General features: G+C 53.8%; 1 protein-coding gene across 1 annotated transcript in view; it reads right to left on the reverse strand.

Moving 5' to 3' along the window:
* The window catches only part of gli3 (GLI family zinc finger 3), a 155,073-nt gene that overhangs the window by 14,696 nt on the left and 125,377 nt on the right, over nt 1-15,000 (reverse strand). The window contains exon 10 of the mRNA XM_080020166.1: nt 13,837-13,977. Within this exon, the coding sequence (XP_079876292.1) occupies nt 13,837-13,977 (141 nt within the window). The remainder of the gene's footprint in view (nt 1-13,836; nt 13,978-15,000) is intronic.

Here is a 15,000-nt window from a genome sequence, read left to right on the forward strand (position 1 = left end):
CACGCCACAACCCTGCCACGCCACAACGCTGCCACGCCACGACCCTGCCACGCCACAACGCTGCCACGCCACAACCCTGCCACGCCACAACGCTGCCACGCCACAACGCTGCCACGCCACAACCCTGCCACGCCACAACGCTGCCACGCCACAACGCTGCCACGCCACGACCCTGCCACGCCACAACGCTGCCACGCCACAACGCTGCCACGCCACAACGCTGCCACGCCACGACCCTGCCACGCCACAACGCTGCCACGCCACAACCCTGCCACGCCACAACCCTGCCACGCCACAACGCTGCCACGCCACAACGCTGCCACGCCACGACCCTGCCACGCCACAACGCTGCCACGCCACAACCCTGCCACGCCACAACGCTGCCACGCCACGACCCTGTCACGCCACAACGCTGCCACGCCACAACCCTGCCACGCCACAACGCTGCCACGCCACGACCCTGTCACGCCACGACCCTGCCACGCCACAACGCTGCCACGCCACGACCCTGTCACGCCACGACCCTGCCACGCCACAACGCTGCCACGCCACGACCCTGTCACGCCACGACCCTGCCACGCCACAACGCTGCCACGCCACCACCCTGCCACGCCACAACGCTGCCAGCCCACAACGCTGCCACGCCACAACCCTGCCACGCCACAACGCTGCCACGCCACAACCCTGCCACGCCACAACGCTGCCACGCCACAACCCTGCCACGCCACAACGCTGCCACGCCACGACCCTGTCACGCCACGACCCTGCCACGCCACAACGCTGCCACGCCACGACCCTGTCACGCCACGACCCTGTCACGCCACAACCCTGCCACGCCACAACGCTGCCACGCCACGACCCTGCATCGCCACACCGCTGCCACGCCACGACCCTGCCACGCCACAACGCTGCCACGCCACTATCCTGCCACGCCACGACCCTGTCACGCCACAACCCTGCCACGCCACAACGCTGCCACGCCACGACCCTGCATCGCCACACCGCTGCCACGCCACGACCCTGCCACGCCACAACGCTGCCACGCCACTATCCTGCCACGCCACAACCCTGCCACGCCACTATCCTGCCACGCCACGACCCTGCCACGCCACGACGCTGCCACGCCACAACCCTGCCACGCCACTATCCTGCCACGCCACGACCCTGCCACGCCACGACGCTGCCACGCCACAACCCTGCCACGCCACGCCACAACGCTGCCACGCCACGACCCTGCCACGCCACACGCTGCCACGCCACGACCCTGCCACGCCACAACGCTGCCACGCCACGACCCTGCCACGCCACAACGCTGCCACGCCACAACCCTGCCACGCCACAACCCTGCCACGCCACAACGCTGCCACGCCACAACGCTGCCACGCCACGACCCTGCCACGCCACAACGCTGCCACGCCACGACCCTGCCACGCCACAACGCTGCCACGCCACAACGCTGCCACGCCACAACCCTGCCACGCCACAACGCTGCCACGCCACGACCCTGTCACGCCACGACCCTGCCACGCCACAACGCTGCCACGCCACGACCCTGTCACGCCACGACCCTGCCACGCCACAACGCTGCCACGCCACGACCCTGTCACGCCACGACCCTGCCACGCCACAACGCTGCCACGCCACGACCCTGCCACGCCACAACGCTGCCACGCCACAACGCTGCCACGCCACAACCCTGCCACGCCACAACGCTGCCACGCCACAACCCTGCCACGCCACAACGCTGCCACGCCACAACCCTGCCACGCCACAACGCTGCCACGCCACAACCCTGCCACGCCACAACGCTGCCACGCCACGACCCTGTCACGCCACGACCCTGTCACGCCACAACCCTGCCACGCCACAACGCTGCCACGCCACGACCCTGCATCGCCACACCGCTGCCACGCCACGACCCTGCCACGCCACAACGCTGCCACGCCACTATCCTGCCACGCCACAACCCTGCCACGCCACTATCCTGCCACGCCACGACCCTGCCACGCCACGACGCTGCCACGCCACAACCCTGCCACGCCACTATCCTGCCACGCCACGACCCTGCCACGCCACGACGCTGCCACGCCACAACCCTGCCACGCCACGCCACAACGCTGCCACGCCACGACCCTGCCACGCCACACGCTGCCACGCCACGACCCTGCCACGCCACAACGCTGCCACGCCACGACCCTGCCACGCCACAACGCTGCAACGCCACTATCCTGCCACGCCACGACCCTGTCACGCCACAACGCTGCCACGCCACGACCCTGCCACGCCACAACGCTGCCACGCCACGACCCTGTCACGCCACGACCCTGCCACGCCACAACGCTGCCACGCCACAACGCTGCCACGCCACAACGCTGCCACGCCACAACCCTGCCACGCCACAACGCTGCCACGCCACAACCCTGCCACGCCACAACGCTGCCACGCCACAACCCTGCCACGCCACAACGCTGCCACGCCACAACCCTGCCACGCCACAACGCTGCCACGCCACGACCCTGCCACGCCACAACGCTGCCACGCCACGACCCTGTCACGCCACGACCCTGTCACGCCACAACCCTGCCACGCCACAACGCTGCCACGCCACGACCCTGCATCGCCACACCGCTGCCACGCCACGACCCTGCCACGCCACAACGCTGCCACGCCACTATCCTGCCACGCCACGACCCTGCCACGCCACAACCCTGCCACGCCACGACCCTGCCACGCCACGACGCTGCCACGCCACAACCCTGCCACGCCACAACGCTGCCACGCCACAACCCTGCCACGCCACAACGCTGCCACGCCACGACCCTGTCACGCCACGACCCTGCCACGCCACAACGCTGCCACGCCACGACCCTGTCACGCCACGACCCTGTCACGCCACAACCCTGCCACGCCACAACGCTGCCACGCCACGACCCTGCATCGCCACACCGCTGCCACGCCACGACCCTGCCACGCCACAACGCTGCCACGCCACTATCCTGCCACGCCACGACCCTGTCACGCCACAACCCTGCCACGCCACAACGCTGCCACGCCACGACCCTGCATCGCCACACCGCTGCCACGCCACGACCCTGCCACGCCACAACGCTGCCACGCCACTATCCTGCCACGCCACAACCCTGCCACGCCACTATCCTGCCACGCCACGACCCTGCCACGCCACAACCCTGCCACGCCACTATTCTGCCACGCCACGACCCTGCCACGCCACGACGCTGCCACGCCACAACCCTGCCACGCCACGCCACAACGCTGCCACGCCACGACCCTGCCACGCCACACGCTGCCACGCCACGACCCTGCCACGCCACAACGCTGCCACGCCACGACCCTGCCACGCCACAACGCTGCAACGCCACTATCCTGCCACGCCACGACCCTGTCACGCCACAACGCTGCCACGCCACGACCCTGCCACGCCACAACGCTGCCACGCCACGACCCTGCCACGCCACAACGCTGCAACGCCACTATCCTGCCACGCCACAACCCTGACACGCCACAACGCTGTCACGGCACTACCCTGCCACGCCACACGCCACGACCCTGCCACACCACAACATCGTGGCGTGTTGCGGCCATTCGTCTTGATGCCGACATCTTATCGGCCCCAGCAGCCAAATAAGAGAAGAAAATAAACGGATGGAGCGGAGATGGATTTCCTGAGCCCACGGAGCGGAAGACGGGGAGGATGGACACCTGACCCCTGACCTCTGACCTTGCAGGGTCATGAGGAACAGTCAAGTTCATGTTGGAGCTTCTCATCACAACGTTTCTCGAGGTCCCACTCATAACAAAGGACACAACACCCCCGGCCACATAACTAATCTACTGCAGATATTAAAAAGAGCTCAAATATAAACATTAACAAAAATATGTTTATATTTAAAAGTCATATATTTGTTAAATAAAGAGGTTTTAATTGAGCAGATTTTGGGGTAGAACCTCAGACAGACAGAGACACGCTGCTACACCTGGATTGATGTGCCTGTGTTTTCTCACTGTTAAACTAAATTACATGGATTCCCTTCTCACCAAACAGACAAAATAAATAATCCTCAGAGCGTGGATTTCCAAACACACACACACACACACACACACACATACACACACACACACACACACACACACATACACACACACACACACACACACACACACACACGCTCCGTGGCTCCTTATCGAGGCCTCGGCGGGACGCAGCTCGTGCATTAGAATGTGAGCGTGCATGAAAAGCGGAGGCTGTTTACACGGTGATTCCACTCAGCGCTGGGACCCACAACACCGTTTAGCTTTATCAAACAGCCGCTAATAAATCATACACGCGCTGCGGTGTCAGCCACACAGGCCCCCGCGTGTGTGTGTGTGTGTGTGTGTGTGTGTGTGTGTTAAACAAAAGGAGGAGACGAAGGGGGGGGGGTAAGAAGGGGGAGATCTGAGAGGGAGGGAGGTTGGCTTTGTCAAATATTTTAAATAATCTGTTCAAAACCTTCATAAAATACAATCATTTGTCCCACAGCAGTAAATGTTCAGAGCTCATATTTCAGACGTGGTTATTCTGTTGGTTGTGGTTGCTGTGAGATGTCTACGGCATTTTTTTCAAAACCCCCCGAAAAATGTAGAGACGGTGTTAAAACTGTGAGTAAAGTCAAGACGGCACCGAGTTGTTTCAGGTGATGGATGCAGACGGAACCAGCACCGAGTTCTACTGCTTCTCTGCACCTTGATGCCAATGAAACTGAATGAACCTGACGGAGAGGGATGGATGTGTGGGGGGGATGGAGAGAACAAGGGAGGGGGATGGAGAGACGAGGGGGAGGAGGAGGGGGAGGCTACAGTAGTTGAGTCTTTTCATCTTGGAGTGAGATACTCCAGACCGATAAGAGGCGACTAATCCTTGTCCTGATCAAAAAAAATCAGCATTTCACCAATTAAACGGCCTGCAGCCTGGGGTGTGTGTGTGTGTGTGTGTGTGTGTAAAACAGAAAACGGCTTCACACATCCAGCCCTACATCTAAGAACAAGGACACCACCACCACCACACACACACACACACACACACACACACACACACACACATATACCTAAACATACAAACACAAACATACATGTACATACACACACACACTCACATTTACACACTGTCACACAAAGAAAACATTCGACTTGGAGACCGGTCCTCACAAGTAAAACACACACACTCAGGTTCACAGGCTGAACCCCCAGAGATTAGGGAAAACATCTGGACCCCGCCCACTTCATCTGAAAAGCCCTGGTTCCACATTCCTCCGAGGGCAGTTTGATCCCAGTGCATGAGGTTGAGCAGGATATCAGCCACGCCCTCTGTGGCCCCGCCCCCCTGCAGCTTCCAAGCATGGAGGCAAAGCAGCCGCCACGTGAAGGCCCTGAGCCGCGCTTCAACACGACTCAAAACGTTCCACTCCATGACGACATGACGACATGACGGCATGACGACCTGACTCCATGACGCGTGACGACCTGACTCCATGATGACGACATGACGACATGACGGCATGACGACCTGACTCCATGACGACGTGACGACGTGACGACCTGACTCCATGACGACGTGACGACATGACTCCATGATGACGACATGACGACATGACGGCATGACGACCTGACTCCATGACGACGTGACGACGTGACGACCTGACTCCATGACTCCATGACGACGTGACGACATGACTCCATGATGACGACATGACGGCATGACGACCTGACTCCATGACGACGTGACGACGTGACGACCTGACTCCATGACGACGTGACGACATGACTCCATGATGACGACATGACGGCATGACGACCTGACTCCATGACGACGTGACGACATGACTCCATGATGACGACATGACGACATGACGGCATGACGACCTGACTCCATGACGACATGACGACGTGACGACCTGACTCCATGACTCCATGACGACGTGACGACATGACTCCATGATGACGACATGACGGCATGACGACCTGACTCCATGACAACGTGACGACCTGACTCCATGACTCCATGACGACGTGACGACATGACTCCATGATGACGACATGACGGCATGACGACCTGACTCCATGACGACGTGACGACCTGACTCCATGACGACGTGACGACATGACGACATGACTCCATGATGACGTGACGACCTGACGACGTGACGACCTTACTCCATGACACATGACCACTTGACAACCTGACTCCATGATTACGTGACTTCATGACTCCGTGACAACGTGACTACCTGACAACGTGACTTCATGACTCCGTGACAACGTGACTACCTGACAACGTGACTTCATGACTCCGTGACAACGTGACTACCTGACAACGTGACTTCATGACTCCGTGACAACGTGACTACCTGATAACGTGACTTCATGACTCCGTGACAATGTGACGACCTGACTCCATGACTCCGTTACTCTGTGACAACATGACGATGTGACTTCATGAAAACATGACGACATGATGAAGTGACGACCTGTCTCTGTGAGAACGTGACGACCTGACTCCGTGACGACGTGACTTCATGACGACCTGACTCCGTAACAACGTGACTTCATGACTCCGTGACAACGTGACAACCTGCCTCCGTGACTTCATGACGACCTTACTCTGTAACAACGTGACTCCGTGACGACCTGACTCCGTATCAACGTTACTCCGTGACGACATGACTTCATGACGACCTTACTCCGTAACAACGTGACTCCATGACGAACTGACTCCGTGACGACCTGACTCCGTAACAACATTCCTTGACGACCTGACTCCGTAACAACGTGACTCCATGACGAACTGACTCCGTGACGACCTGACTCCATAACAACATTCCGTGACGACCTGACTCCGTGACGACCTGACTCTGTGACGACGTGACTTCATGACGACCTGACTCCGTAACAACGTGACTCCATGACGACCTGACTCTGTGACGACCTGACTCCGTAACAACGTGACTCCATGACGACCTGACTCCGTGACGACCTGACTCCGTGACGACCTGACTCCGTGACGACCTGACTCCGTGACGACCTGACTCCGTAACAACATTCCGTGACGACCTGACTCCGTAACAACGTGACTCCAGGACGACCTGACTCCGTGACGACGTGACTTCATGACGACCTGACTCCGTGACGACCTGACTCCGTAACAACGTGACTCCATGACGACCTGACTCCGTGACGACATGACTCCGTGACGACCTGACTCCGTAACAACATTCCGTGACGACCTGACTCCGTAACAACGTGACTCCAGGACGACCTGACTCCGTGACGAGGTGACTTCATGACGACCTGACTCCGTGACGACCTGACTCCGTAACAACGTGACTCCATGACGAACTGACTCCGTGACGACGTGACTTCATGACGACCTGACTCCGTAACAACGTGACTCCATGACGAACTGACTCCGTGACGACCTGACACCATGACAACGTGACTTTGTGATGACCTGACTCCGTGACGACCTGACTCCGTGACCACCTGACACCGTGACAACATGACTTCATGACAACCTGACTCCGTAAAAACGTGACAACGTGACGACCTGACTCTGTAACAACGTGACTGTGAAAACGTGACGACCTGACTCCGTGACGACGTGACTTCATGACGACCTGACTCCGTAACAACGTGACTGTGAAAACGTGACGACCTGACTCCGTAACAACGTGACTCCATGACGAACTGATTCCGTGACGACCTGACACTATGACAACGTGACTTCATGACGACCTGACTCCGTGACGACCTGACTCCGTGACTTCATGACGACCTGACTCCGTAACAACGTGACTGTGAAAACGTGACGACCTGACTCCGTGACGACGTGACTTCATGACGACCTGACTCCGTAACAACGTGACTGTGAAAACGTGACGACCTGACTCCGTAACAACGTGACTCCATGACGAACTGATTCCGTGACGACCTGACACCATGACAACGTGACTTCATGACGACCTGACTCCGTGACGACCTGACTCCGTGACCACCTGACACCGTGACAACATGACTTCATGACAACCTGACCCCGTAACAACGTGACTCTGTGACGACCTGACTCCGAGACGACGTGACGCCGTGACTCGGTGACATCGTTCTCATCTTCCTGTTGAAAAATCTGGATTTGGCATTTTTCCTATTTAGGAATGCGTCGGTCGCTCTGTTGTCAATGGAGACGCTCGTCCACCAGGGGGCGTTGCGTTCTCGCCCCTCCAGCCACTTCAATGACTTTGGGCGGAGCCGACGGACCGAGCCTACGTCAACTGTGACGGATAGAAGACCATGTTTTTACAATAAAGGATCAATAAACTTCAAGGATCAAAGAAGGTTCTGGAAAATGATGTTTACACTGTGACATCCATCACTGCACCTCCTCCTTTTAACCCAAAACCCTGATTTTAACTGAATGAAGCAGAGCAGAGATAAAGGTGGAGTTCCTCCGTCACCTGGGAACCGTTCACAACATTTGAAACGCAGATTTCTATTTTTCTTTACTTCAAACGAGCGCCGTCTCGCTGGTCCACGTCGGAAGGTTTTGGCAACACAGAGACAAGGAGTCGGCACCGAGACCCTTTCAGGGAATTATGGGATTGAAGGGTTGGCCTCCGCCACCTCCACTCCGACAGCGACATTAAAGACTCGAGCGAAGCGTATCTTCCAGAGTTCTCCCTCCGAGGGGAAAGAAAAAGTCAGAGAGAGGGAACGAAGGATGGAGAAGGAGATGGTGATGGAGAGGTTTATCCCTCCCAACAACAAAAAAGGGAGGTTGAGAGCTGCAGAGTTGAAGTGTAATAGGTGGAGGTACATGAAATAAATGAACCACAACCACGTCAGCTCAGCTCCGGCTGACTGGGCTGCACTGATAACTGCACTAAACTGCAGATCTGATGCTGATCTTATCATAGAGAGAGAGAGAGGGAGAGGGAGGGAGAGGGAGGGAGAGAAAGAAAGAGCAAGAGGATAAGGAGCGTCACGGTACAGTGTGTGGAGTGAACATGGGTGGTGTGTCTGTGTGTGTGTGTGTGTGTGTGTGTGTGTGTGTGTGTGTGTGTGTGTGTGTGTGTGTGTGTGTGTGTCTGTGTGTGTGTGTGTGTGTGTGTGTGTGTGTGTGTGTGTGTGTGTGTGTGTCTGTGTGTGTGTGTGTCTGTGTGTGTGTGTGTGTGTGTGTGTGTGTGTGTGTGTCTGTGTGTGTGTGTGTCTGTGTGTGTGTGTGTCTGTGTGTGTGTGTGTGTGTGTGTCTGTGTGTGTGTGTGTGTGTGTGTGTGTGTGTGTGTGTGTGTCTGTGTGTGTGTGTGTGTGTGTGTGTGGAGACTTAATCCTGAAAAAATGAGGCCGAGCACAAAAACAAAGGAGGACGTTTGGAAAAAGACGACGAGGAAACCAAAAAAAGCAGAAAGCAGCAGAATGACTAATACGCGTCATTCCGGTTCCGGCGTCGTGGTTTTTACACTGGATTCAGAAGCGTAATGAAATACAAAGCACGAGAACATTAAATCTGTTTAAATAGAAACAATCTGTTCTATAAAGTGTTTATTTTGCTGTTTAAAATTCTGCGTTAAGCTTTCTTTGTTTCTGATTAACTTAAACCACTTTGCAGGTTTAATAAATGCAGTTTATTATGATCATAATGATTATACTGCTGCTGCTGCTGCTGCTGCCGATGATGATGATGATGATGATGATGATGATGATGATGATTATATTATTATTATTATTATTTTTATTATATTCTGTCTATGTTTTATTAATCCTAAAAAATGTTTTGATATTAGGTACAATATATGTATGTATGTGACAAATAATTTCTTGAACTTGAACAATATACATTATATTTATTATTATTATAATTTTTTTTTTAATTATTATTATTATTATTCTCATCATTTTATTTTTCTCATTATTACATTTATATTTTTTTATTTATTCTTCAACATTTTGATGGGTGCAATATATATATAATATATATTTATTATTTTCATCATCAATATTCATAATTTTTTAGTATTTTTGTCATTATATATTCTTATTCTTCTTCTTATTATTATTATTATTATTAATAATAATAATAATAATAATAATAATAATAATAATAATAATAATAATAATAATAATAATAATAATAATAGCTCTGGGCACTAAGAGACTGCCATAGGGGGGGAGGGGATTCTCCATTGTTTTGTTATATGGAAATCTCCCCCACACCCACCGCCCAGTGTGCATGGAGCCGCTGTGGTGCTCGTACTGTACTTACCCTGTTACTGAGGGAGGGGGAGTGTGAGGGGGAGTGTGAGGGGGGAGTGTGAGGGGGGTGGAAAGATAAGAACGTTTTCTCCTCCGCTCCATCGAATTAGAGCGACGGGGGGCGGGGGGGTCTATGGCGTCCCTCGCCATATCTGCATGTGCATGGGAAATGAGAATTAAAATGCAATATCAGGAAGTCTGATGCAGAGAAAGAGAGAGAGAGGAAAGGGGGGAGGAAAAGATGAAAAAAGAAACTATTCCAAGATGTGAATGTAAACCTGAAAAAAAACCCTAATAAGGATTGTGTTGCTATCTGTGTTTATGGCAATCACTGCCCTGCGCTGATTGTCAGCCTGTCTCACCAAGGTTAAACAGCCTGAGCGGAGGGGGGGGGGAGTGAGGACATTGTTCAGGTCAGATTGGCACCTGGTCTACCGGCATGGGAGGGGGGTATATAGGTGTTTTTTGGGGGTGTTTTTTATTTTTTTGCAGAACTCCAGCCCCCGTTCTCCCCCACAGGGCCCCAACGTCTCCCCCCCTCCTCGCCTCACCCCCCTCCCAGATACAGGGGGCAAGAAGTTGTCAAGATGCTCAACCTTTGAGCAGAGCCCTTCAAAAGAGGGAGGCAGCCCATTTCGCGCAAAGGATATCAATTATAGATAGAGGTTACCACCGCGAGGAGGATTGCAATGTCAGAGCGCAAACAGACAGCTGTGGAGAGCCACGGATCCTTCCATCAGATGTGTGTGTGTCTGCGTGCGTGTGCACGCGTGTGCGTGTGTGTGTGTCTACGTGCGTGCGTGTGCACGCGTGTGCGTGTGTGCATGCGTGTGTGTGTGTGTCTACGTGCGTGTGTGTGCATGCGTGTGTGTATGTGTGTGTGTGTATATGCGTGTGTGTGTGTGCATGCGTGTGTGTGTGTGCATGCGTGTGTGTGTGTGTCTACGTGCGTGTGTGTGCATGCGTATGTGTATGTGTGTGTGTGTATATGCGTGTGTGTGTGTGTCTGCGTGCGTGCGTGTGCATGCGTGTGCGTGTGTGTGTATGTGTGTGTGTATGCATGTGTGTGCATGCGTGTGCGTGTGTGTGTGTGTGTATGCATGTGTGTGTATGTTTGTGTGTGTATGCATGTGTGTGTGTGTGTGTGTGTGTGTCTGTGTGTGTGTGTGTGTGTCTACGTGCGTGCGTGTGCATGCGTGAGTGTATGCGTGTGTGTGTGTGTATGCGCGTGTGTGTGTGCTTGTGTGTGTGTGTGTGTGTATATGCATGTGTGTGTGTGGGCTTGTGTGTGTGTGTGTGTGTGTATACATGTGTGTGTGTATGCGCGTGTGTGTGCGTGTGTGTGTGTGTGTGTGTATATGCATGTGTGTGTGTGTGCTTGTGTGTGTGTGTGTGTGTGTGTGTGTGTGTGTGACTCGGTGCACGTAGCGTAGCAGTGTGTGTTCACCGCTCTCAGCACGTTAGTGTATTTCTGTAGCTTTGAGACGGCTTTACACCGAATCCGACAAACGCCGTGACTCTCCGGAGGTCTCATTCGTTGCTTATGGAGAGTCTGAAACCGAAGAGCTCCACCCCTCTTCCGTAAACCCCGCCCCTCTGCAACAAATTTTGCGTCAACAAAGTGGCTCGGGTCTAATAAGAGGCTGGCGGCTCCTTGTTCAGCTACAGAGTGAATAAATGAACATTTGAAACAGAATATGAATTTGAAATGTTTTTATAATTATTAGGTCTAATTTAAGAGCTTCCAGCCACAAAAAATAGTCGGAGCAACGTAGCCGCCATTGCAACAACATAGTGAACTATCTGCCGTCCAAAACAAACGTCCTTGCAGCAGTTCTTGATGATTTAAGAATTAATAAAGAGTTGCATTGCAGGTCGAGAACTTGAACTCCTCTTCCAGACTAACTCTGTCCTGGATGCAAATGGCACAAATACTCTGTGTTGTATGCCCAGCAAGCTGACAGCACAGGTTAAAATAAACAAACAAAACAAAACAAAACAAACGTCCTGCTTACGACCGAGACGTTTACTGTTCTTCACGTTCTGAGATCCACGTTCGCGTCGCCAAGTCGTCCGCCGTATTTTCCACGTCATGCCACCAGATGGCGCCACCAGATAGTGTTCGCATTAGCCTGAAGGCGGCGTGATACGAGGGCCATGAAAACGGGCAGAGATGTGGTTGCCCGTGGCAACCAGTCATTAGCAACGGCGGTCATTATTCAGAAATGACTAACCACTGAACCAGGATGATCCAATCAGAATCCAGTGATTACGCTGCTTTTATATGAATGAGTTGTGTCGGTTTTAATTTCCGTGCTCTTACGCTCTAAAGGAAGTTTGCAGCTCGCTTTCGTTTCCTGAATATGGCCGACACGTCCGCGCTACGGCGGCCACCAGAGGGCAGGGTTCCCAGCAGTCGGATCCGTCGCCGGATTCGGGGTAAAGCGGGAGGGCAGGGCCGCGCTGGAAACCAGTTCACCGGTCGCAAGGGAGGTCTGTGGCCGACACCAGTGCAAGTGTCGAGCGTAGCAGACCATAATATCATTAATATTTAGCTTCAGCGGAAAACCCCTCAGGCACCGAAGGACGAGCCATCCATCTCCCCGGAAGAGAGAGAGAGAGAGAGAGAGAGAGAGAGAGAGAGAGAGGGAGGGAGGAGGCCTCCGAACGGACCAAGAACAGAGAGAGCGATGGCCGCCGCTGTGTATTACAGAACGTCGGTGTTGTGTAATACACCAAATCAGTTAACGGCGCCTTCTGAAGCCATTACCGTCGCCGCCCCGATCCAATCAGCGCAGCAGCAGCAGCATCAGTCACTGACGCTGCTGCTGCTGCTGCTGCTGCTGCTGCTGCTGCTGCTGCTGGAGTCACTGTGCTGTGCTGCAGCCATTGAACTCCGGGGGAAACACATTGTGAGTATCGCAAATTCCGAGCGGGCGGAGAAACAGTGGTTGTGACGTGGCGCTGGAGGCCGGCGGAGCGTCCTCAGAACCACAACCGGAGGCTGAGACCTGCCACGCCCCCGCCGCCGCCGGGTCACGGCCGCCACCGCCAGGTCACGGCACGCTTCCAAGACGGATCAGTCGCTGTTTGGTTGTTATTTTCTAACAGGAAATGCCGGTGAATAGGTTTGGGATGTAGCGTCTGATCATTTGTCGAGTGACACCTGCTGTGTGGAATATCTGCACTTTGACCTTTTAATGTCAGTTTAGAAAACAGAGGAAGAGAGATTCTTATTTAGCCTCAGTCTGTGGCTCATCGGCCGAAATGTGAATTGAAAATGTAAATTTAGGACATTTTGGGACCTAAAGACGACTCAGTGCATCGGCCCCAAAATGTTTTATTGCTTTAATAAAAATGTCGTTGTAATATTGTTTTATACAGTTTGTCAAAGTCTTTCATCCAAATCCACCGATGCAGAGTGAAACCGTGATGATAATGATGACGTTTGTATTTGTTTATTCATGTTCCAGCGACCACCGGCTGCCGCCGGCGACGCCTCGGCACGTTTCTCTGGGATGGGGCGTCGCCACTCACGTGCACCAGCTGCTCCTGGGTGTCGAACTCGCGGCAGCATCCCTCCCAGCGGCAGTTGGTCTCGTAAACCGGCTCGGGCTCCTGCTTGCTCTCGTCCTTGTCGCCCTCCTCCTTCACCAGCGTCATGCCGTCCGGGTGCTCCTGCGGCGCCACAACGGGGTTCAGGACATGTACACGCCACATTCTGGATAAACCTGCAACCCGTCCTCCGTCCGGGTGGTTGTCATCAACCCCACGGGGGAAGATCTCTCCAGCGGCCTCCGAGATCCCTCCATTCATATACCCTATTTCCTCAAATATATAAACCGGTAGTCCAATAAAAACCTCAAATAAATGCTGGGGGCGTGGTCTACACAAACATATAAAAGCCTCAAATGAAGACTGGGGGATAAACTAATTGGAGCAGGGCCACAGCTCCATCAGAGAGATCTTTTCTCCCAGCAAAGCAAATAAAAACAGTGTATTTATTGTAGAGGTATTTAATTTACTCCGTTTCCTGCTGCTGCGTAGCTGATGGCAGATCACTTCTTGGGGCAAATGCCACGCCCTGAGCGCTCTCGCTGGCCAGCGCTCCAAGCTGGAGGTGGTGCGTTCAAGGTGAACTCAGTCACAGGTGTGACCTTCAGGGGAGCTACTCGCTCTCTCTTTTTCACCACACGTGTTTGCAGGGCGTGGCACCCAGACGCAAGTTTGATTCAAAATTCATTCTACAATATGAGCAAATCTACTTATTAAACAGAGGGATTCAATATAAAAGCCTGCCTCTAATATAAGTCTGCTCCTAATAAAAGCCTGGTACCCTCTGCAGCTGAGGTCAGTAGACGCCCCGGTCACTATTTGAGGAAATATGGTTTTAATATTCATAACTGTACAAGCTCTGCACCATCATTCAGTCCTGTCGTCAGATCATCGTCAATTAAATGTCTGTTATCCTCATCCAGTCTCTCCTGGTTGAAATGCTCCACTTAGTTCTTTTTAACTTATTTTGTCTTTTTTCTGCATTTTTCTTATCAAAAGAATGCGTTACCTAAAGACATTGTTACAGTAACGCTCCTACATTACCGTAACAATGAATGAATGTGTGAATGAGTGAATCAGTTAGTTTGGGACGTGTTTCATGACAGCGACCCACCTCCTGTGCAGTAACATCCAGCCCCTATTTAT

This window comes from Zeus faber (assembly GCF_960531495.2).
Source record: "Zeus faber genome assembly, chromosome: 19".
Classification (NCBI taxonomy): Eukaryota; Metazoa; Chordata; class Actinopteri; order Zeiformes; family Zeidae; genus Zeus; species Zeus faber.